The sequence below is a fragment of the Halichoeres trimaculatus genome, unplaced genomic scaffold, assembly GCF_033239565.1.
Source record: "Halichoeres trimaculatus isolate MK-OKI-2021-1 unplaced genomic scaffold, fHalTri1.1 fHalTri1_scaffold_12, whole genome shotgun sequence".
NCBI classification, from domain to species: Eukaryota; Metazoa; Chordata; class Actinopteri; order Labriformes; family Labridae; genus Halichoeres; species Halichoeres trimaculatus.
The window spans coordinates 30,486,376-30,510,698 of NW_027437190.1; the positions used below are offsets into that span (position 1 = coordinate 30,486,376).

Below are 24,323 nucleotides of genomic sequence, written 5' to 3' on the forward strand. Positions count from 1 at the left end.
AACTGTCATGATTGACAGATAGAAAGCACGGCGCTCAGAGACAAGCATCTCCCTGATGTTTCCTTTCTTATTCAGCACAATACAAAGCACTACGGGATGTTTTGCTCGTGTGGACAGAAGCTAAGTGCAACAAAGCATCAGAACATCAATCTGGGTTTATGAGAGGAGAATCTTATCGAATAAAACCTCTTATCGAATAAAACCTCAATAAGCCATTAGCACGAGACAAAACATAGAACAAAAAGAGCTGGAGGATCGTTGCTAATTCAGCAGAATGGGAATCAATGGTGCTTTTCCTGTTTTTTATTTTGTAATTCTGTTGCTCATGAGCGTTTGTCTGACGCCCTGCCCGTCAATCTCAGGGAGAAAGGAGTAGAGGTGGGGCTGCTTCGGCCCCAGAGGAGAGGTCTGAGGCAACAAACGGTGACTCAAAAATCATAAACATTGCACATTTCCTGTGTCAGTGTAGCTCTAAAAATAATGCTGTTCGCCTTTGCCTCACATCTCCTCCTCTTTGCTCTCATGGCGCTATGCAAATACAACCCCTCCATTTTTTTTCTCTTCCACTTTGTTTTTCTTCCACACCCCTCCCTGTAAGCCCTCGTCCTATTGTTCTGACTACCTCTTCTCCATCTCCTGTAGACGACATGACAGAGCCTCGCCTCCCCTCTTGTCGCTACCTCTCCAGGGCAGGAGGAGAAATGATAAAAGCTATTTACAAGTAACTGTAGGCAACAGTGAAAATCCAAGACTTGGAAAAATTCTGTCTTTTTCTTCCCTCCTGTTTTCTTTGATGCCAGAGTCATTTGTGATGCTGTGTTGTGAACTGCAGCACAGAGAGGTGCAGTCCTGAGTGGCTGTTTAGAGGGGGAAGGAGCCCTTTTAGGGACTGACTATGCCAGCTTCTGTAGATTGTATTAGGGCTTGTTTGTTGTTGAAAATGGAAGAAAACATCAGTCCTGCTGTTACAACGTGCTGAGAAGCAAAGACACACCTCCGCAGTTCAGCTTCAAAATGAGCAATTCATTTTGCAATCTTATAAATCTGGTGGCTTTTAGCACAAAGAACTCTGGGACAAATTCACTTTTACATGTACTCTGCAAAAAAAGCAGTGTCTTTTACACCTGTGCTGTTTGCATGTGTTTATGGCATGTTTGACCTCTTGTGGGGAATGTATCCAAGTTACAAACAAAACCATTCAGGTACACCCTCACTAAAATATTTTTATTCTCACCTTAAAGACATGCACATATTTGGTGAAGGAAGCACCATTTAGCTCCATTCGTTTGCAGTTGGTTGTTTAAATCAACTGTGGACTCAAGTTCTACTAAATTTCGGCGGGGTAATGACTGTTTCAGAGTAGCTGGTTTTGAAGGGAGTGACCATGCTAACTGGTGACCTTCAGCTGAACGTGTCAGTGATTGTTTGGCCACAGTCATCAGAGTCACACTTTACACTGAAACACCAGTGTCATCTGTTAACCAGGTTCAACTCTAAATAGGTGATATTATCTGCTGATAGATCCAGTTTTTACTTTGTGTAGTCAAAAGAAAAGCTGAATTTAGGGTGAGGTTATGACCAAATACAACATTTTGGACTCAACCACGGTAAAATTGTGCAAATTATCAAACTAAAAATTATGATAGTAAGCAGTCTTAAAATACAAATCATAATTATTCTGAAATATTTGGTGCAGTTTTCTGTCTGGATGTAGTCTTTTGGCTCCTATAATATAACCCAGGTCTCACACTCAGCATCCTGTTTGCTCGTCTTTGGTTTGGGAGGGTTTCTGTTTTTTGTTTTTTTTTACACCATGGTGATTTGTATTTGATGGTCTGTAGACAACATAATCATAAGCAATGGGTGATTTGTGTGTTTAAACCACAACAGTGATTCTCAGAGTAGAGTCCCAGAACCCCAGGGGTCCGCAAGCCATAGCTTGATAATAATTTAAAAAGTGAAAGTGTGCTATATCATTGAAAAATCATGCTAACAAGCTGGGACTTTTTTTCACCAATAAAATCAGTTGCTTTTCCCACCAACAGAAAATCAACTCTGATATGATTGTGACATCACTTCATAGTGCACATCAATGGAGAAAAAAAAACAAAAAAAACCCCTCAAAACAAATTACACCTCGGGACCAACATTTTATCAAAATTTACAAAATGAATTACTTGGAAAGTATCAATGTTGCCTAATTCTATCGTTGCAAAGTACTATATAGTTCATTACTACATAATATTGATATTATGCTAATCAGTGTTAAAAAGTTTGAGAATCCCTGATAAATGGACAACATGGCTCCTTCTTTTACCATTGTACGGTTTTGAAGTCGAAATAGGCCAATCAGAGGCACTACCATTGTGCAGTCTGAGCCTGTGCGGTACAGAATCATAATCCAATCCAATCTTTATTTGTTAAGCACTTTAAAAACAGACACTGTTGACCAAAGTGCTGTACAGAGAAATGACATAATTAAAATTAAATTAAATTAAATACATGGCTAATATGAGACAAAAGAGACACTCCATTTTAAATACAAAAAAATAATAATAATAATAATTAAAACACAATTGAAAGGCATGAAGTAGAGCAATCAAATAAATAATCAAATAAATAGAATTAGGGATTACTGTATGTTAAAAGCCAAAGAAAACAGCTGGGACTTAAGAAGAGATTTAAAAACAGACATAGAAGAGGCTTGTTTAACATGCTGCGGTACATCATTTTGAAGTTTAGGAGCCAAGTGACAAATAAAAGTAATTTTTTTCCTTTCAAAAATCGAAAAATCTTTTTGCCTCTCCTTCCTGATGATCCTACTATCACCAGAAAAACTAAGCAAGACCAGCAGCCATCAATCATTGTGAAATGTGACTTACAAACCTTTCCAGAGAAAAGAGGACCTGAACACAGTGAAGCCTAATAATACCCTCACATCACCCCAGCATATGGATGTGAGAAACATTTTTACAAGATGTATTTATTTTTTAAAGTTTGACCACTGCCCATCTGGAATGAACAGGGAGACAGATTTTTTAATCTATACTGCAGCCAGCCACCAGGGGGAGCAGTTTTTGTGCTGGGTTTCTCTGCTAAAAACATCCATCCTTTAAGTGCCTGCTGATGATCACATGAAGCTGGGAGTTGTTTACCATCCATCAAATGCAAAATAAGGGAAAATTATTCCGAGCTGCAAAACTGCATTGCTAAAATACTTGAGCGTGATATTTGAGTGACTGGACCTTGAGTTGAGGCAGACTGTAGACTTCTGATGTGCAAACGATGGAGCCTCGGCCTCAGCAATCATTTTTCTCTGTGAATTCGCCCCTCAGTGTGTTCTGGTATTAATCACCAGTCCGTCAGCCTGCAGTCTATTTCAGGGAGCTGCTCTGAGGCCTTCAGAGATGTGATTATGATGCATGTTGAGATTCATGAAGCCAAACAAAGACTTTCGTGTAAGTGCCACTGGAAACACTGGCTTTACTGACAACGTAATGAATCTTCTCCCTCATCTCTCACTCTTTATCCTCTGTGATCATCCCTTTTCTATTCAACACGCCTTAATTGCGCGCTTTTTTTTCTCCAGACTCTACTTCCTACGAATTATCCACAACCTCCCCATCCTCCCCCAACGTGACGGACAATCTCCACCCCGGCCACCCCCGTTTCCTCTTTCTCCCCTGATTGATTCTCACCTTTTCCATTCTTGCCGTTCACCTCATTAACAGAGTCCCCGTCTGCTCGTTTCCTATCTCGCCTCCCACTCCTTCCTACATCCCGACGCCTCCCCTCGTGTCTACACCCCCATCGCCCCTCCTCACTTCCTGTCCTGTCGTCTCTGGAGCGGCGGCCGGCTCAGATTCCTAGTCTCCGGCCAAGGCCCCGTGCCGTTCTGTAATTAGTAAGGAGAATAATAGAGAGGGTTCCTCATCAGCAGAGGTGGGAGGGGGCAGGAGGGGAGGGTACTGCCGCCGTCTACCCATCCATCCATCCATCCATCCATCCTTGAGTTTAATCAGCGGCACACAATAGGATGTCACCTGCTCCCCGACTCAGCCGCTGGAGAGAGGCACTGATGCTGTCACAAACCATTTGGGGCGAGGCGTCTCTTTAGGGCCTCCACTCCCTCCACGGTTGTCTCCGTTAATTTGGTCTCCCTGGGAACGACGGAGAGGGAACCCGTGAAGAATCAAGCTCATTTAGTTGTGTTTATATATTTATTTACAGAGGCTTATCCGGCATGTTCTTCTTTATTGGTTTTCCGTCTGAAATCCCAGAGGAATCACGGATATTTGAGTGCATGGATGTTTGTTTTCATATGGCGTGTGTGTGTGTGTGTGTGTGAGTGTGTGTACAGTCTGTTACAGACAGGTTATCTGGCCATAAATCAATCAGTTGAATGTGTGAAAGAAAATATAAACACTAGGTTTGTTCTGAATTTTAGTTTTAAGGAAGCTACCTGTCCTTGAGTTTTTCTTCTTCTTCTTCTTTTTCTTTTCTGTTTTTTAGTTTTTATTAGTGTAATTCTTGTTTTGTACTCATATAAAAGACTAAAAGAACATGTCCTTAGTGTTCAGTTTATCCAGTTAAGATTGGTTTGATTTTGATGATGCACTTGTGCGTTAGGGCTAAGGATTTTACATAATAAAGAATCAAAAGGCTTGAATTGTAGTGCATGACTGCAGGGGCTCCACACAAGATATTCAGTTCCTGCAAGTCCGGCCCTGATAATGGGGGATACACAATAGTTGTGTATAACTAACAGCAAGTTTTTGCAAGACTTGGTCGAGGACGCATCAGTCTGGATCAGCGCCTCTCTTCGCACAGGACGCTACTGTCATTGGAAGATGATAACTTTGACATAAAGACATCTGAATGTAACAAACTTTAAGTAACAGTGGTTACCTTAGATCAAAACTACAGCAAGGCAGCATGAAACCACCTGTTTCAGCATGTTTGCCGTATATGCTGTCAATCATCCCCCTTCTCATCAGCTGACACTTGCGCAAGCTAATGCTAATGTACTTGCACTGAAGTAGTATACCCACAGTATTGAATGCTGGTGTTTTGAACTGGTGGTTGTTAATTCGAAGGTGTTCAAATTAATTCTGAGTGTCTGAACAGGAGATATGACCTCACTGTTTGTTTTCAAACTGATCCCAGCTCCTGCAGTCACATACTGAAGTGTCCTTGAGCAAGATACTCAACCCCAAATTGCTTCCAATTGCTCAGTAGTGTGTGGATGGGTATGAATATGTTTGCTAAAACTGATGTTCTGTCATTGTTGCGTGAATGTGGTCAGACTTGGTGTGTGACTATAAAATGCCACTTTTGGTACTGATCTGTTTACCATTCTTCTATTCAAGCCTCTTCCTATCAACTGGATGTATTTACCCATGTGGGAGATTTTTTCTACAGCTTCCTGAAAAGCCAAAGCATAAAGTTTAGCTAACCCAAGGAGAACTCTGAAAAGTAGAGCCATGACAATCATAGCTGTGTTTCCATTTAGCAATATATGGTTATGATCTATGATGAGCGTGTTCTTAACTGAAATTTAATATTTGTCATTCCTTGTCAGACTTCTTTTGACAGAATACCTTTGTAAAACAATGAGAGAAACTAGCTGCGTTTTTGTCACACTTTTTCATAAAATAAAGAAATTTCTGAAGTATCGGTAAAGAAAAATCTCCATTGCAATTAGAATTGCGCACAACTCCAGTAAAGTAAGACGTGACATCTGTCCAGACGCTGCACTCATAATGATGCTGATTCATGAACATTAGTGTTTTTATTCACTGGTCAAACTGTTGGCTGTGATCACACCAACTTAAAACAGGCAGGGACAAAACACTAGTGATGTGTCAGTCATGAACTAGCCAGCTCTTTAAAGTGAACGACAGGAGCCAATTCTGTTTTTTTTTTTTTTAACTTTGGCTCCTTTCCTTGCTTTTTTTTCTTTTTAAAGTCATATGCCAATTCGTTTTTTTTTTTTTTTGAAAGAATAAGAATAAAAGAATAAGAATAAGCTAAAATTTAAATTTCAAATACTAACACATTTGCTTTTGAATTTTTTGAATATTTTTTTTAGCCCCCCGTAGAGTGAGTAAATAAAGCCAAATATATTCATCTGAAAACAAAAAAATATATATTTTTTACATCAGTAATTAATTTTGCATACAGTTTTGCATTATTGTTGGTAATAAACTAATTTAAGCAACTAAAAAAAATTGAAGAGCTGCTTGGGAGCCAAAAGAGACGGCTCTTTTGAGTGAGCCGAGCCCAATGAGCCCGCTCTCTAAAAAAGAGCCAGAATTCCCTCGAATTTCAAGCCGGTCAAGGTCTGAAAGTTGTCTAGAGCAGTGTTTCTCAATCCTGGTCCTGGGGCCCCCCTGCCCTGCGGGGTTTTTATGTTCCCGACTCCAACACACCTGATTCAAATGATCAGCTCGTCATCAAGCTCTGCTCAAGCCTGATAACGAGCCATTCATTTGAATCAGGTGTGCTGGAGTGGGGTAACATCCAAAACATGCAGGGCAGGCGGTCCCCAGGACCAGGATTGAGAAACACTGGTCTAGAGCCTGGTCGGCCTTGAGACATGATTGGGAAAATGCTGCAGATACTGGACTGCAACTCAGAAAACTAATAGAAGAAAAACAGAGCAGATCTTTTTTTCACAACTCTGAGATAATAACCTATTTTAATGCAGAAAAACAAGAGTTTTATTTTCCAAAGTGATTGTTTTTGCAGAGTCTCTTGTTTTAAGCAGGGATGAGGAAAATTAACACAGTTGTAAGAGAGAACAGGACACTCGTGGACTGCGAAAGACTCTGGTGTTACAAAGCTGCTTCAGACCACAGATATGTTTTATGAATGGGGACAGGTCTGAGACTTGGATTCAACCATGTGGTCTTTGTACTCTCAGAACAGTGAAAGAACTGACTCTGGCATCAATTTTTTAACACACGCTTACTCATCTGCACCCACTCATTTGCTGACCGGCTTCACTACAGACACAAGTGACAATGAAACACGTCTGAGTGTGTTTTTTTTCTGCTTGGCAGGGTCCGTGCACTGAGACACACACACACACACTGTGGAGCCATGGGCTGCGGCCTGCGTAAGATGAAGCCGACGTCGGACGAGACGAGTCCGGGGAAGATTTACTCGACTCTGAAGAGGCCGCAGGTGGAGACAAAAGTGGGCGTGGCGTACACATACAGATACCTGGACTTCCTTATCGGCAAAGACGGTAAGACAGAAACTTTTACGCTCCAGGAGTTGTTCCTTTTTCAGCTGCTCGTTTGCTTAAAGGGGGGAACAAGTCTTGTTGAATTCCTGGGTGTAACGCTGTAAGATGAAGAAGTCCAAGGAGGGATTATACTTATGTAAGGGACTTTATGTTATAACCACAAATCTTGAATACAGTCGGAATCTCCTCTGTATAACAATAGTCCAGATTAATCAGGGGTCCCTACCGCCTCTTTTTGCAGAAATGTTATGGTCATTTTGTTCTGCTGAGTCATAAAGGTCTGAAATATTGCTTCTTCTACATGCACGGTTTAAATCACATGAATAGCTCAAGGCTTTTGCATTATGCTGCCTCATACCTCTGCAGGAAGGGGCTTCAGCACGCCTCACACTTTACACAAACTGCTCAATCCTGTGTGGAGTATAATACTGACAAACGCCTCCTGTTGTGTGATTAATTTGTCTTTACCCCGCTCTCAAAATGCCATCATACCCTGTCTATCCCCTTGAGAACGGCACAGAGGATTCAGATGCAGAGGAGATCTATCATTGTATGCTCGGGCTGCACACTGGCTGTAATTTTCATCAGGAGTTTGTTGTAATGATGGAGTGTTAATTAGCGCCTGCTCCCTGTCTAGCAGCCACTGTTGTAATTTCTTTTCTGACAATTAGTCAGTTATGCCTCCGCGATGTGCTAATGATATAGAATTTTCCAACCGAATCAACTCCAAACAGCCTGCTGGCAGCCATCAATTATGTATGGCAGTGAGTCCAACTCTGCAGCAAGACATGCAAATAAAGTAAGGCATGCAGGGGGAGACTTTGTTTTGTTCAAGGTTACAGGTTTGAAACTCACAGGAAGGTGTTTCGGGTGGTTTCAGTATTCAGAGGGAGACGTCCCGGTCTGATTCTGGCTCTGTAAACATGTCAACAAGCAAACTATGGAGGTGTTGCTCACAGCCGGACTCAATCTGTGGCTCCCTGTGCTGCGGATGAGAATATGGAAATGAATCAGTTCCTTTCGCAGCGATAGCATCCACACACATGGAAACACACAGGCATATACACTTTACACACACATAGACACAGACACACACAGACAAGGCAGGCAGAGCCCCCTCCCCTCCTTCCTCTCCACCGTCTGAGGTGTTTATTAGATGGGAGGTGGGTGTTGCTTCCTGAGTTGCTGAGACCTAAAGTAAGACTCCGGGGAATCTGTGTGGATGTGTGTGAAGTGTAAAAGGGTGTGTGTTTATTTTTCTGGACTTAGATGCTGTTTGGTTAAAGATTGTCTGGATTTCTCAGATGAAGATATTTGTGTATCGAAAAGCATTAAATAAAAGCGACACTGTGAAAGTGGTCACCAGTATGAATTAACAAAGAGAGATGACAAACACAGTGTTAAGTCAGAGCTTCACAATGAATTTTACAGCATTATTTCACAACCTGGCCACATTTTTCAGCTGTGGTTGACTCTCACACAGTTGATTTGACCCCAATAGGCAGTTTTTTTTTCATTAATCTTTAAAATCCCACTATATACCACCAGAATAGCTATAAACTGAAGACAGACAAAATAAGCAGTGAGCTAAGGAAAGAGGAAGAGTGTATAAGAAGGAAACATTTCCCTCAGGAGTTTGTAAAGACTATAGAAGAGATACATCAAATATGAGTCTAAACAACCCTAAATGGCCAAAAATGTTGCTCTGCAACTGCTGGATGTGTAATAATTATTCACACATCCAGGTGGGCTACAAATCTTATTTATTTTATTTTTTTCTATGCAATTTTTTTCTGTTGTCTAATAAGACACATTCAGTTTGTTTACATGCATATAAACGTTTTTTACCTTGAATACCCAGATCAAGAGAGGCACATCGCTCATTTTTCTGCCACTTTAGGTTCCAGTTGGCTTCACATCGAATCTTCTCCAACATCTTTTTATTGTGTTTTGGCACAAAATGTAAACATCAGCAAAAAGTTATTTATCAGCAATCAGTGCATCAGATAATATATTCTTTTTTAAAAATAAAAATAATTTAAATTAAATTAAACATATTTTTAATAATAATAATAATAATAATAATAATAATAATAATAATAATAATAATAATAATAATAATAATATGAAAAGGAAAAAAATACCCAGACAAAAAAAATTGATCTAATCAGTAAATAGCAAAATATTACCAGAAAATTACAGTGGAATAAATAAGATTACAAATAATACTTATACTTAGTAATAATAAATAATAAAATAATAAGAAAAATCAGAAATGAAAATAAATAGTCATTTATAAACAATCATCACAACAATTCTAAATCCCAAAAAACAAAAGAGAGCAGAGCAGGGTGATATACCAGGTTTATTGTTATCCAAAGTCCATTTTAACATGAAGTAGCAAAAAAATAATTAAAAATAAAATATATAAATAAATGCACAAATAATAATAAAATTATTATTATTATTATTATTAATAATAATAATAATAATAATAATAATAATAATAATAATAATAATAATACTAATAATAATAATAATAATGTAAACAAAGTCTTGAAAAGCAGTGCATAGTGTCATCTTTAAACTTCTGAACTCTTAAAACAGCTTCTTTTTACACAGACATTAACACTGAGGTTAAAATCCATGCAGTTTAAAACCAGATGTAGACTCAGGATCAGACTGAGTGAGGAGTATAATCGGGGTCATAAAGGGTGAGGTATGTAAAAGTGAAATCAAAGTGCCCTGGGCAGGATCTTTCTCTGTGTGTGTTTGTGTGTATGTATTCTTGGCCCGTAGGAAGCCGAGCGTGCTATATATAGCCATCACTCTGTTATTTCTGCTGGTGACAGTTATAGCTGAAATGATGGTGGCGGGGGGTTTGGTAGCAGGGACAGCAGAGGAGGGGCGGAGGAGGGGGGCTGGTAGGGGAAGCAGGGAGATGTAGTGTGCGGCGTGTTCACTCTGACAGTTGATTAGTCTCCATTAGTTTGTCAGGATGACTGGACTGGATGGATGGAGGGGCTGGGGAACAGGGGCGTCCGGGGGCCAGACGGGCGCTTGCAGACTGCTTCAAACGGGACCTGACATTAGGGCGGGGCTGAGGGGGCGGTGGGAGGTGCTTTGTTGCCTCCTTTTGGACAGATTGTGTGTTTGTGAGTGTGTGTTTGGCTCATGGCCACATTGTTATCTTGAAGTATTCTCTATAATGGTGGGGGTTGGTACTTACTGTAATCAGTTTCCTCTTTCTCTGACTCTCTGTCACTGTCACTACGCCTCTGTCGATTTCTCTGTTGACTTAAAGTATGTGAGTGTGTGTGTGTGTGTGTGTGTGTGTGTGTGTGTGTGTGTGTGTGTCCCACTGGAGCACATTATGTTTGAGATATTAGAGTCTGTAAAAGTAGCCCTGGAGGCTAAACCATTTCTCTGCATCAGCAGATTTTCGGGAGTAAAGAAGTTAGTGGATACTCATGGCTGATGATGGACCTGTCTCTCTGTCTTTTAAAGAAACAAGAAGGAGCCAGATTGAGAAGAGTTTCTTGTGGAGCTCTGTAGGATTTTAAATAATGTACGTACAGTATATTTCATTGGCAGAACCAGCTCTCAGCTTTAGAGAGGAGTGGGACCTCATGTTCAAAGACGTGTGTGATCTCATTCAGTCCTTTCATGTGTTACACACATTGTTACTGCTATAAATTGGTGCAAGAGGAGTATGGATACTTACAGTATTCATCCCATAGACAGAATAAAACAAGTGCTTAGTCTCAGTGATGTTGCCCAAGGCCCATTGGTTTCTTAGTGGGGTTTCAAAGACAAACAATGGCAGCCACCATATTGGAAATGCCAACTCAGGCCATGTCCACATGTATCAGGGTATCTGTGAAACCTCACATATTTTTATATGTGTAAGCCTGTCATCCACATGAAGCTGCAGTTTTACGCTACTAAACTTAAGATTATGGAAAACTCTGGTTTCATAAATTCATGTATACGCTGGTAAACTGAGTCTTCAGTTCCCAAACGTCACAGTTGAATGACAGAGAATCATTCTGATTGGCTGGTTTCTGGAAAGTGCTGCCAAATATGGGTTTGGCATGCTTCGAGCCACACTTGTCGGTAGGTTTTCCTTTGTGGACAAAAGTATTTTTAAAAACAAATTAGTGGAAGGGGGTATGTATTAGGGATGTCCCGATATTACATTTTCACTTCCGATACGATACCGATACTGCAGCATTGAGTATTGGTCAATACTGATATTAATCTGATACGATATCAGCATTAAACATACATACTTTTAGTACTTATTTTGTAGTATGTCTGTCATGTTAGAAAAGGCTTGATTAAGTGTTATTATTCAAACAAAGAACATTAGTCAGCAACAGTAGGTATGAGGAAAAACTGACCCATTTATTATTAACCAATGAGTAACAGAAACTTCTTATACTGGAGTGCTTATATTGGAGATTTTAGATTTATTCCGATACGATACCGATACTTGTTTTTTTGCTGATATCGGACCGATATCCGATATCAATATCGGACTGGGACACCTCTAGTATGCATGTACAAGGCTTCAGTCTAACTTTTGGTAGACTTAGCAAAGAGGCAAAAAGGTGGAGCTAAGGCAGACCGGTAGCTTATCAATCAACTAACTTTTATTTTCACAGCATTTCTAACCACTATTCATCATGCCTTGCATTCCTGTGAAGTCTTCAAACTTTCTGTTCCTCTTGTCCACAATTAGCTCGAAAATAGAGTGTTAAGTTTTATAATGGAGAGATTTAAGGACACAGTCACACTGACAAACCATACCATGCTTAAGCATGCTGCGGAGAGGTGGGCTTCAGCACGGTTCACTTCAAGCGTGAGCCCAAGCGCCGGACAGTGTGTGTGATCCATGACGTATGATCACCACAAGTGCACCTCTTGACAATCATTTTAAACAAAGCAGGGTTTTACAGGGCTATGTCAGGCCAAAACAACTTACCATAAGTCAAAAAGTCTCTAAAGTTGTAGCAGTGCTCTCAGTGTCTCATTGATACTAGCTAAAGTCTGGTTCATGTTGAAGTAATGTGGACGTACTCTCCAGCTGGGGAAGAGCACTGAAGGGGGGGGCAATCATGCTTGAGCATGGCACTGTTTGGATTGCCAGTGTGACCGCACCCTAAGACAGTTTTTATTTTCTTTTGGGGGGTTATCTTCATTTCCAAAGCAGGAGGTTGCTGCTTGGTTCATTCTTACAAACACTTTTCTCAGGTTGTTTTCTGACTGGTATCTTAACTCATTTCTCACATGTAACCTCATAAATTGAGCTCTTCTGATGCTTGGAAACAGAGAAATCAGTTGGTGGTTGCCCTGCCACTTCCTCCAACCACAGCACCCACCCATGCAACCTGCTGATATAACAGCAAAGATCCCTCTACGTCATAAGCAGACGTTAATATATACGGAGCATTCTGTCTCTTCTTTTGTTGTTTGACTAAAGTCAAAAGACGAAGGCAAAGTTGATGATCTTGGACCAGTCAGTTTTGGCCTTTGAAAGTTGTTCCTCATCAGTTTTTATACACAGTGAATGAGCCACACCTTATTTCCTTTATAAATACACCTGAAGAAACCAGGTTGTCATTCTTGTGGCCACTCTTTAAAATTGAGATGGAATAATTGTGCAGTCTCTGGATCTCTGACAGTGTTTGTCTCCTGGGAATGATGCTCTGTAACCTTTCATAGCTATTTAGCACCTCCAGAGATGGGTGCTGACTGAGTGATGCCTGATCTCCCTCCAGCTCCCTCTTGGCTTCAGAAGTGAAGCTTTAATTACTGTGACTTGAAAATGGATGCATGTTTGTTTGATCCTGTGAGGCTTTTAGCCGTATTAGAGCACTTCTTCAGCTGGCTCTGCTTTGCATAAGAGAAAGGCATGGCTTTCCCGTTTTCGGTGTCAGGGTCTCATTTCGTACGATAACATAAAGTGTTTCTTTTTTTAAAGAAATAAATATTTCTCCAGAAGCAGCAAGAAAACGTCCTGCATCAGCGTTTTAAATAAGGACAAAATTAATCCGACTTCTGCTTCCCTCTTCTTTGGAAATGTGCCCTCATGATGTTGAGCTCACTTCTTTATGACTGTTGCACTGTGAATAATGTTTGTAATAATTCCTCGCCACAGTGTTTGATCATAACTTTCTGCAACAGCCACCACAACAGCCCTGCAGGCTCTTCAGCTGCCACCAAATGTACAAAAATAATGCCGCTCTCTGCAGAAACAGTGATGAAAGGAAGAGTAAATCGTAGGTAATAAACCCCCTCTGTATTTAACATTAGCTCCGGCCCAACAATGAGTTTTCGCCGTAGGATTTCCAGCTCGCACTCAGCTTCACAGCCTCTCTGCTACCATTCAATCACCTCTGAAGAGCTGCAGAAAAACAAAAACCCAGAGAGTGTTTGATATTGAGATCATGACCCAACAGGGAGCTGAGAAAATGCAGCTGTAGCCGTGTTGGATGGTGTGGAAAGAAAGCGTTTTAAGCAAAACAAAAAGCACAGTGTGAGGCAAGAAGCACATTTCCCCAAAACGTGATTTCAGAATGTTTAAAATGACACAACACATCACGTCTCCTCAGCTGGGAGGTCTGAAAAAGTGGAATTATGAAGATGTCGCCCTTGACATCAAAGCTGCTAAGCACACACACACAGACACACACACCCTGTTTGATATCATCTCTGGATCCAGACACGTCATTTATATGCAAAACCCCCTGCAGCCCAGGGTCCCCTTGTTAATGTGAGCTGTAGCAGTGGCGCCAGGTGAGTGACACGCAGGAGCACCCCCCTCCCCCGCCCCCCTCACTCGTTCCACTCAAGTACGAGACGGAGCCGCAGGAGAGGTCAGCAGGAACGCCACACGCCGGAGTGGCTTTCCGAGGGGAGATTAGTCCTGGGATGGCGGCGAGGGTGATGGAGGGGGGGAGCTGGGATTTATCCCCTGGCTCCTGAGCTGGAGAGGTGGAATTGAATCGCAGTTATTGAAGGGGAGAATGACATTGAGGACTGAATTCACGGTCATCTGGTTTTTACATTACATTTCCATTATACTCCGGCTGCCCAGGGTGTGACTGCACGGCTCAAACCAAAACATGATTGTAAATTAGATGCAGGCAGAAGCGAGTCGAATGGGAAATGTGTTTCTGATGGTCTGAGAAATCAAAACAGCCAGGTGATGATTATTTATCGGAAGATGTTGATTTAATGTTTGTTTCTAGCAGTCCTGCCTGCTAGCATTTAAAGTGATAGGAAGTCAACTGAGGAGTATTTCTGACATGTGCATTAAATTAAGTGATATCAGGACCAGGGGTGTAGCTACAATTAGGCAAACACAGGCAGTTGCCTGGGGCCCCAAGATTCCCAGGGGCCCCCAAAGCATCTCTTAAAAACTGATTTATGAAGTTCTCTTCAATTGAAAGCATTTCTTTTTTCTAAATCTTACTTCACATGCTTCAAAATACATCAAAAGGCTTAATCTTTAATGATCGTTTTAGGTACTCCCCCTCCCTTCTTATTCAATGGGCTATTCCATGTTACAACACATCTGAAAATTTGATTCAGGAAGAAAGTGGTAAAAAACACTTTTTTCCCAATTTTTTTTTCTAATTTTCTCTAAGTCGGAAATAAAAACAATGTTGCTCTGAGATCTGAGATAAACATATAAGACTTTTAGGTTTTTTAGGACTTTATCTAGCCCAGGAAATAGGAATTTTTTTCTAAAAATCAAACTTTTTGAGTTGGTGATAAACATTATTGTACAAAATCTCTTTTTTGGATACATAACTCACTGGACAGGGGGTCAAATAAAAATACATTAACTTTAAAATAATAGTACCAAAAAGTATGGTAACTGTAAATATCACCTCTTTCAGTAGATTTTTTTTTTCTAGTTTTATGTCATGCTTGATATTTACATATTTTTTTCTTTACTAAATTATTTTTTTCAATATTTACCTATTGTAATGTTTTTCACTACATACTTTCTTGTTTGTTACTGTTACTCTGTAAATTCTCCACTGTGGGACAAATAAGCTGTCAATTGACCATAAAAGATTTCAAATCCAGGACAAAGTGGACTAAATTATGGATTAACTTTTTTCAAAATCAAACTAAAGTACAGAACTTGAGGAAATGCATTTAGTTGCATTAAGTTACCATGTACAAGATTAGCCCTGTCTCATGCCTTGATTCTGGGAAAGAGACAGTGGACCCAGGGAAGGCCAGTCTAGCTCTGAGGGAGATGAGTTACAAGGACATGGAGGGCCCCATTGACTGGGTTTGCCTTGGGCCCCCAAACAAGTAAATACGCCCCTGATCAGGACTTTATTTTCACTTACATCACCTTATTCATTTTATTATTTCAGGGAGCTGGAGAAGCAGAGTTTCTCGAGTGTGCACTTCACGGCTTCACATTTTCTCATAAGTCAAAGATTCCTCGCTTAATCAGTCAGTGTAATCATTAGTCAGAATTGAGTAAAAGATTGAAGAAGTAAAGAAACAGAGGATGGAGACCAACCTGCCGTTAAATGAGATGTTTGTTTTTGAGAGAACTTGTAAAGACAAAGATGAAAAGGACGTGTGCAGAGTCAGACCAGCAAGTCATTAAACCCATTTACATGTTTTGCATATTGGGCAAAGTTCGTGCTCATTGGTTTTGGACTATTATTTGTTTTTTCTTTCTTAACCCCACCCTCAATATGATGAGGGGCTCAGTTAGCTGTGCAAACACCTTCAGATGGGTGACACTAACAGGAATTTAAAGGCTCTGTGAAGATGATACGGTTGTTATTGATTGCAATGACACCTTTGGGCAGAATCTGTGACGTTTTCCGGGTCAAAGAGTAGGAGTAGGAGAAAAAAATCAAAAAATGATATATCTGGATTTTTTTGTTTGACAATATCAAAATCTGGATTCTTTGTAAAAAAAAAAAAAATTTTGTTTTTTTTTATATTCCTATCCTTCATTTCTGTCTTTGTTTATAAACTGGATTGGAAAAAGTTACCACTTTTCTCCAGCAGAGGGAGAAATGTATAGTCTGAGACATTATCATCATTTCTCCTTCGCCTATTGTCTGGTGTTAAAAAAGCAAACTTAAAATCGTACATTTAGAAGACTAGCAATTAAAATTGAAATGGCACCCCGAAAATCTTAATAGAATCGAATTGTGAGAATAGCACATCATCCCAGTCCTATTAAAGACTCCATTTCCCATGAGCACCACCACCCACTGATGTAAGGACATGACTTTTGCCAAGACGTGCATTTGTTTTGGAGAGCACATCTTCTTTTTAACTCTACTTTTATTTTTTAAAGAAAACTTTTCCCAGGATCCATCTCATCTACCAACTCCAGCCGCACCAAGCAGAGCTAACGTAACCTCACTCTTCATTTTATTGATAGACTCTCAAGTTTGAACAGACCACTGCAGAATAACTGCTGACTGTGGGTTGGAATGAACATCATCACAAACAGTTTAACCTGTGTTTTAGCTCGTGCTCTATCATTCTACTGTTTTGCTTTCTTCTGCTCTGACCTCCTTTTTCTTTTTGACCGTCCAAACCAAGAAAAATGTCAGATCTTGCACCTTAATTTCTGGAAAATCCAACCTGACTAAAGTAGCTGAGAAACAGCATTGATAAATAACCAACTTGTGGTGCTGATAATCTCATTTTAGATCATGGACTATGAACAGGCCAATATATAAAAGTGAGACTCACATCCTCACAAGGCATTTAAACCTCCTCCCCTACTATACTTTGAGTTCTTTATCTTGACAGGCAGGAGCAAACCACTCTACCTGGCGTGTGTGTGCATCGCTCCTCTGCTTCCCTCTGCCAAACTTGCAGTTTAAATTCACTGATATGTGCCCAGAGAAGAAGACTCCCAGTCATTTCTCTTTCTGTCTGTCAATGCAGGCTGTGGTAGGTTGGGGTTAAATGGGGACGGGGTTGCTGGACCAATTTTCCTGTACCCCAGAAGATCTCCTTTTGTTTCTCATGGAATACAATAGCTTCTCTACTGTGCAGTACACACTTCCTGTTAGCTTGGGTTTAAAAACATCTTTTGAAATAACTTTTAACCTCTTAAGACCCAGTGTCCACAGTACTGCCTCTCAGACCCATGATGCTTCATTTTGCAAAAATATTAGCAGTTAGCCACATTTAGGGACACTGTCCACGTCATCCTTTGGTGATACCACAACATTACACCTATTTTAGTGGGAAAAAAAACAAACAACATATGTAAGTACAGTAACACTAAGAACAACTTATAAAGAACTAATTACACAAATAATCTGACTTCCTGTACAATGACCAAGTTTAGTTATTTTACTTATTAGGTTGTACTTAACACAAGTGGCTAGGTAAATAAAAAGTAGCACACCAGACAAAGGCTTGGGTCTTAAGACGTTAAATACAATTGAAATAGAGCAGATAGAAAATACTTTATCTATCCCCGAGGGGAGTTTCAGGAGGAGTCAGAGCAGCAATCAAGAAAACAAAAGTAAGAAGGTGTATAGAAGGTGCAAAAAGGTTCATAAGCAAACAGATGCTGACAGCTTGTCCATCATTGTCCAGTCAGCCAGCCTCCACCTCCACAGGGTCCAGGACTGAGCTTCTCCAGCAGTCTGTTCAGTCTCTGACTCCTGGATCCTGTCTGCTCACAGCAGGTGGAGAGTCTGGTGTTAGCTCTGTTAGCCATGTCAGTGAATAGCATGATGCTCCTCAGCCTTCTGGTATTCCCTCTGTTGCTGGGTTAGCATGGCTAGCGTGCCCATCTTATTGGAGATAGATCTCATGTTCCCAATAACGATGGATGGAAGGACAGGTCCATGTCGTCACTTCTTAGCTCACACCTGAGAACCAGCACTTCGTCCTCACCTCCTTCTCCTCACCTTGTGGGAAACATCCGGCCTTGCACCAGTTAGCATTGACATGCTACAGGCTACTAACAGCTGATTTCAAATGTAAACAATGCAGCCATGGTTACATGTAGGATCTCCAGACAAACACAGGAGCAAAAGTAGTGAAAATATCACTGAAGACAAAACCAGTTTGGTGTCCATGATCAACATATGATCCATATGAAGTAATGATCCACTCCAAATACAAAAATGACGGAAAAGAGAAGAAAATATTACAAGAAACGGACACAGAAGAGAGAGCTGCCGCAGTGCTTGTACTTCTGCTACGGTCACTTTTGGAGCAGGTATTTGTACTTCTACTGAGGTAAAGAATGTGTGTATTTCTGCCCCCTCTGATGAAATATGCATCAGCTGCCTTCCAGGCTGACAGTACAATTTCAGCCCTGCGTCACCCCTCCTTGTTTCTGGCTGCATCGATAGTTAGCCGCATACTAAGTGGATGCTTCTTTTGCATTGTTTGGAGTGCAGTCAGGCAGCAAAATGCCACGCCATCGTTTGCTGAGACAAAGATGTCAGAGCAGCGTTTTAGGCGCTTGACAGAGCCGGGGGCTCAGCAGGTTCCACTCGAGGAGCTTCAAACGGCCGCAACTGCTGACAAAGTTTTCAGCAACAGGAAACTGCTCGGTTCCTTCCTCTTTCTCCTCCCTCCTCGCTGTCTCTTGCTCGGCAGTATGTGTAAGATTAACAGTCCTTGTAATGCTTCATATTCTGCGCGGACGGTTTCCTCCGTCTAAAGGCTTTGTTATTGCAGCTTACTGGACTGCATGCGTGTGCTGTTGCAGCAAATGTAATTTCCCTCGCTGGGAGAAATATTCCCCTTATGATTAGATTTGAATGTTCCGGCCTGCAGGACGAGTGTGTTACAGGTTACCCGAGTGGGCAGAAGTGGAAGTCAGGGTCAAGGGAAAAAGAGGAAAGGAAAAAGTGCAACCCTCAGAGTTCCTTAAAAGTCCTGTAAATCTTTTTTCTCAGTTTTTTTAAATCTCCAGATTCCTCAGATTGTTGTCACTTTCTTCACCACCCTGTGCTTGAGCATGCATACCCATCCTGAGGCTCCCTGGGTTTTATTTGGAGATATGAATGTTTCTGCATGTGGGTGGGGAACATCCGTGCGTCATTAGATGAGTAAGTGAGTGTCTTCAAGAGAGAGGAAATGAGGGGAGAAAGATAGAAGCTCAGATAGAGTTTGTGTGTGCTGTATGTTCCCAGAGTTTGCTGACATGTTCCTCAGTCTCAGAAGCTCAGTGTGTGTGGATCCGTGTGTGTTTGTCTTATGTTAAGCTGTGTTTGTACACAGCTGTTTTATCCAGCCTGCCTGCTTATTGCCTCCTGACAGACAATCCGCTCCAGCGCCCCCTCAAAGCTTTATTGGCTCTTATTGCCATCTTGCTAAGATCCAATATGCCAGTATTGATTGTGTTGAAATGCAATCAGGGGTCCACAGCGCAGAGAAGCAAACAATCTAAATTTAACCAAACACCTCCGCCGGCCTTCTGCCCGGCCCTGAGAGCGCCTCCCAGAGAGGAACAAACCTATTTATGTGTGAGTGTGTGCATGTTGGTGTGAGTGTGTGTGTGTGTGTAAAGATGAATGGAGAATCTCCAACCCGGTCTATTGTTAGACTCTCTTTCCCAAGAAGAATGTTAGGTTGTCCGAGCAGAATGAGCAGGAAGTGACCTCAGCCTCGACCTCACTTCCTGCTGAGCGGGCAGTGTTTTTAAAGGAAAATGTTTTCCCCGGCTTCAAATCTGATCTTAATTATCTTTTAGAGGAGAAACTGGCCTGAAGACTGGAGTTTTTTTATGCTTTGGCACCATAACTTTAACAGTTATTAAACACAAAAAATTTTTTTATTTCATTTGAATTGTTATTTATTTATTAAATATTATTTTATTAGATCCTTTTAAATAAATTTGATTAATTTAAAAATACTTTGTATATATTTTTTAAACATTACTTGTATTTTAATCAATATTATTTTCATTAAATTGACGTTTTTAATTTATTTTTATCAATTACTTTAAGTCACTTCATTTCATACATTAGTATTATATTTTATGTATTTTTCTTATTTAAATTTTATTTAATTTTTATGTTATTGTTATTTAATAAAATTTCTATGATTTTATCCCAATCGTTTTTATATGACTTTTATTTTGTTGTATTTTTATATATTTTTAAACATTCTTTTTTACTGTATTTTATGATGTTTTAATTGCTTTTGTTATTGTATCACATCTAAAAAATGTTTTTTTATATTATTATATTTAATCTTTCTTAAATAATTTTGAATCTTTTATTTTTCAAAATTCACTTTTTGATTGTATTATTATTTTAATGATTTATAATAAAGATTTGAATTTATCATATTGTTATAATGGCACCGTTAGTTTTATTTTTAGTAGTTTTTTAGTTTTTTATTTTGTTAGTATTTTATTTAACTCTTCTCACCTATCGCTGTTTTTTAGTGTCTCTTTTTTCTTTGTGAAGCACTTTTTGGCTGCATGTTTGAAAGTTTGGGTGCTATAGTTAGTTCTTCATGCAAAATAAGACACTGACACTTTTACATTTCCTGAAAGTTTGATATGCTTCAGGAAAATTCGGCTTTGAAATTCCTCCAGCTGTAGTGAAATGATTCAAAACGTGATTTACATAGTTTTCCTCGTCAGAGAAAGCTCTTCCAAATTCTCTGCAGCTTTTCCTCTCTGCCAACTTATAACCTCCACCTTAGATAAAACTGTACACCTGTTCCAATACGATTTGCATTGAGTTTTATAGTTTTCCTGGAGGCTGTTGGACTAGTCCTTCTCAAACCCCTTTAATTTCTCTAGAGGCAACACGTCTGTCTGTAGCAGCATAATATCAATCCAGTCCAGGTCTTAGCATTAACAGCAGTATTTAATAGAGAAAAGGTATTAAAATTCACTTCATCCCCTAAAATAGGTAGTAAAAATGACAGATTCAAACATTAAAGGGTTTTTCTATGATTATAGACGGCGGTATATCACTCCCCTTGTTTGAAACGATCCTGTTTCTACTTTATAATCTCATTTCACTCTGTTTCTGTGAGAGTGTAAATCCTGCACAGAGACAGTGATTTAGATTCCTCTAAACAGGCCTTTTTGCAGACAGTTGTGGCTTCACTTTTTACTTTTGCCAAATCTATTCCCACTCCCGTTTACCCGCTCCAGCTGAGACTTCCAGACCGTCTGAAGTTTTGCGAGCTCCTCCCACTGCTCTGGACGCGTTAGGAGCTGGAAGCCGGGCGTTTTTCAAAAGCATGTTTGAAGTTTCCTCTTGCTAGTATGGATTGGCAGAAGCTGTGTGCCTCTTTCTGCTCCTGCCTCCCACTGCTCGGCTCTTTTTACCAGTAATATCTACCAAACCCAAGACATCAATGAAAGGGAAAAAAACGACTCTTTTCTTTAAGTGTCTTTGACGGAATGGTTAGAATAACATGGAAAGTGTTTGTGGAGATAACGAGAAGCTGTGCTGATGAAATCTTTGGATGGCACCGTGATTCATGTTTCTACTCATGGTGTACACAGTGGCCCTGCAGACCCATAATGTGATTTCACTCCTGCGAGCATTGACTGACAATTTTCCCAGAGCTATTGTCAGACAGGAATAGAGAAGCTTCAAACCTGCTTGTCTTTCCAACCCATCACATCAAGGGGCTGGCATTCAAAAATAAGATGCTGATTGGGGTCAATTTGCGTGCACATTACAGTTTGATTGCACTCACACCCGCGTGGGATGCAGAGAGCGATTTTGTTGGTGTGATGAATTTGCAGTCGGGGAGGAGAGACGAGGGAAAGCAATCAGAGTTCAATGTCCCCAGCTGCAACAAGGACGTATAATTCTCCATTCTTCTGTGACGACGGGTGATAGCAGCTTGATAGGCACTTTATGCTGCATGATGATATATAAACACACACAGTGCAGAAGCTTTCACCTGCTGGGGACTTAAAATAACAGTCCTCTGTGTGCAGTGCTTTCAGCAGTATGCTTTGTGGGATCTGCACGGAGAAACTTTTGCATTTTTAAACGGAAAGACTGTCCATCAAAAACTAACTTTGTCCCATTTCTTTGGCATCCCATAACAAAACAGCTCTGCGTAGGCTTGGGCGATAAGTTGATCAAGATATCGTGAAATAACTTTTCCTCGATAGAAATATGAGACATGGTCGATAGAATTCATTTGTTCATTTTGACGGACATATGAAGATCCAATCATGTCTGGGAGGAGGGGATGCAAATGTTACCATTAAGCACTTGCAGAATGACTTATCAAACCTGAGACTGTTAGCAGCCACTGTTTTTGCGTCTATATTTAGCATGTTTGAAAGGCAGGTGCAAACTGGCACAGTGTCAAGGCTGATTTATGCTTGATGCGTCATTTTCGTACCCATGCCACCCCGCATTGGCCCTTTCATGCGGAAAATTTCCACCCTGTGCTCACTCGAAAATTTCTAACCTGCCGGACAGAGACATGCAGACAAGTTGGCGGAACAGTAGGATCTTCTAGGCATCTGTTTGACTCTTCACACTGAGATCACCGTGATAACCAAGTGGTAAATAATTCATAGCGTGAAATTGCGGCCACTCTCGGCAGATAAGAAAAATTGGTTAAATAACCTGGAAAAATCTTCGGGACAGATAAAAATGTGTTGTTGACAAAATCAAACTTCTTTGGCTCTACTTTAGTGCTCTGGTGGACATATGTTTGTGATACACTGCCACCTGGAGTTTGGGAATGGACACTAACAGATGCTCCTTGGGGTGTTAAAAAAAGCATAAAAGCCTTACGCGTTCTCTTGCACAGATCTTGTGTATCTGATTTTCGCGAGTCACATTCGCACGGAAAGATAACACAGCCTTAACACCAAAACTGCTGCGGTCATTGTGGTGGAGGGGCAATGAAAGACAAGGTAAAGAATCTTGCGTGTGTGTATCAACACAGTTGGACTGTCAGAAATAAAATAGTGGAGTCATATCGTCAAGCTTTGATTTTTATTAACTGGGGCTTTGTGTTTTCGGCGGCGGTGCTGGTCTCCACCCGAGCGTAATGAACGTTAATCTCCTGCGATTTCTAGAGAGCACAGGAGATGAACCTCCCTCTTTGAGTTCTCCACCTCCATGACTACAAAGGTCATTTTTCGTTAACGGCCTCTCTGCTGTCCCAAACTCTCCATGGTGAGCGGGGGTAGCACTCGTTAAATCCTTATTTAAACTGGGCGGTTTGTTCCTGTTATCAATGGGTACGCAGTCTTAGTAGATCACCTACAACACGCCCACTATTTAAGTAATGCAGATGTACATGTTCTATTTTTTCTAAGTAGTTGTGTAATGTCCTTCAGTGCATTTGTCACATTCAACCTCTGACAAAAAAAATACCCATATTGTGATTGATACCGACATCAACTGATATGAAAAAAAATTGGGTGATAGGATTTTTTCTCATATTGCCCAGCCCTAGCTCTACGTCTTTTTGCATCTTATGTCAAGTTGTCTTGAGCAAAGAAAAGAAAACTAGATGTAGTTTTGGCAAGAGTCACATCTTTACAGCAGTGGGTGATGATGCTCATGAGAAACAGTCTTTATCTCAGAAAAAAGCATTGCCAATCCCAGCCAAAGGTGTCACTGTAATCAGCCTCAAGCTCATAGTCCTCACAGCACCTCTAAAGACGACAACAACCTGTTAAAACTTGTGAAAGCCATCAACATAATTTGCATTTACCCTTATCGCTTCTCTCAGCAAATCCTCCACTTACTTCTGTGTGCTTTGCAAAACAGCGAAGCTACTTATTTATTGTAAGGGGCAGTCAGTGCAAACAATAACCAAAGTGTCAACAGAGTGATTAAGGTGGACAGGGGACAAAAGCAGCTTAAAGTGTGGCTTAATTTTACATTAAATTGCACTTACAATGCAACAAGCTAGAGCTGTGGTGTTCACAAACCAACCGGATCCGTTGACCGGCTCTTTAACAGAAAAACGAGAGCGGTTTGTTTTTTTCTGATGCACATATTGCTCAATCTCTCCTTTCTCAGATTATTTTCTGGATAAAATGAGTCACCTGCGGATTTTCTTCTTTGAAATAGATATA

General features: G+C 40.4%; 1 protein-coding gene across 1 annotated transcript in view; it reads left to right on the plus strand.

The window, feature by feature from the left end:
- rftn1b (raftlin, lipid raft linker 1b) overlaps positions 1-24,323 on the plus strand; it is a 204,086-nt gene that overhangs the window by 18,531 nt on the left and 161,232 nt on the right. Inside the window, exon 2 of the mRNA XM_074683789.1 lies at positions 7,065-7,252. Coding sequence (XP_074539890.1) covers positions 7,105-7,252 — 148 coding nt within the window. The 5' untranslated portion in view covers positions 7,065-7,104. The remainder of the gene's footprint in view (positions 1-7,064; positions 7,253-24,323) is intronic.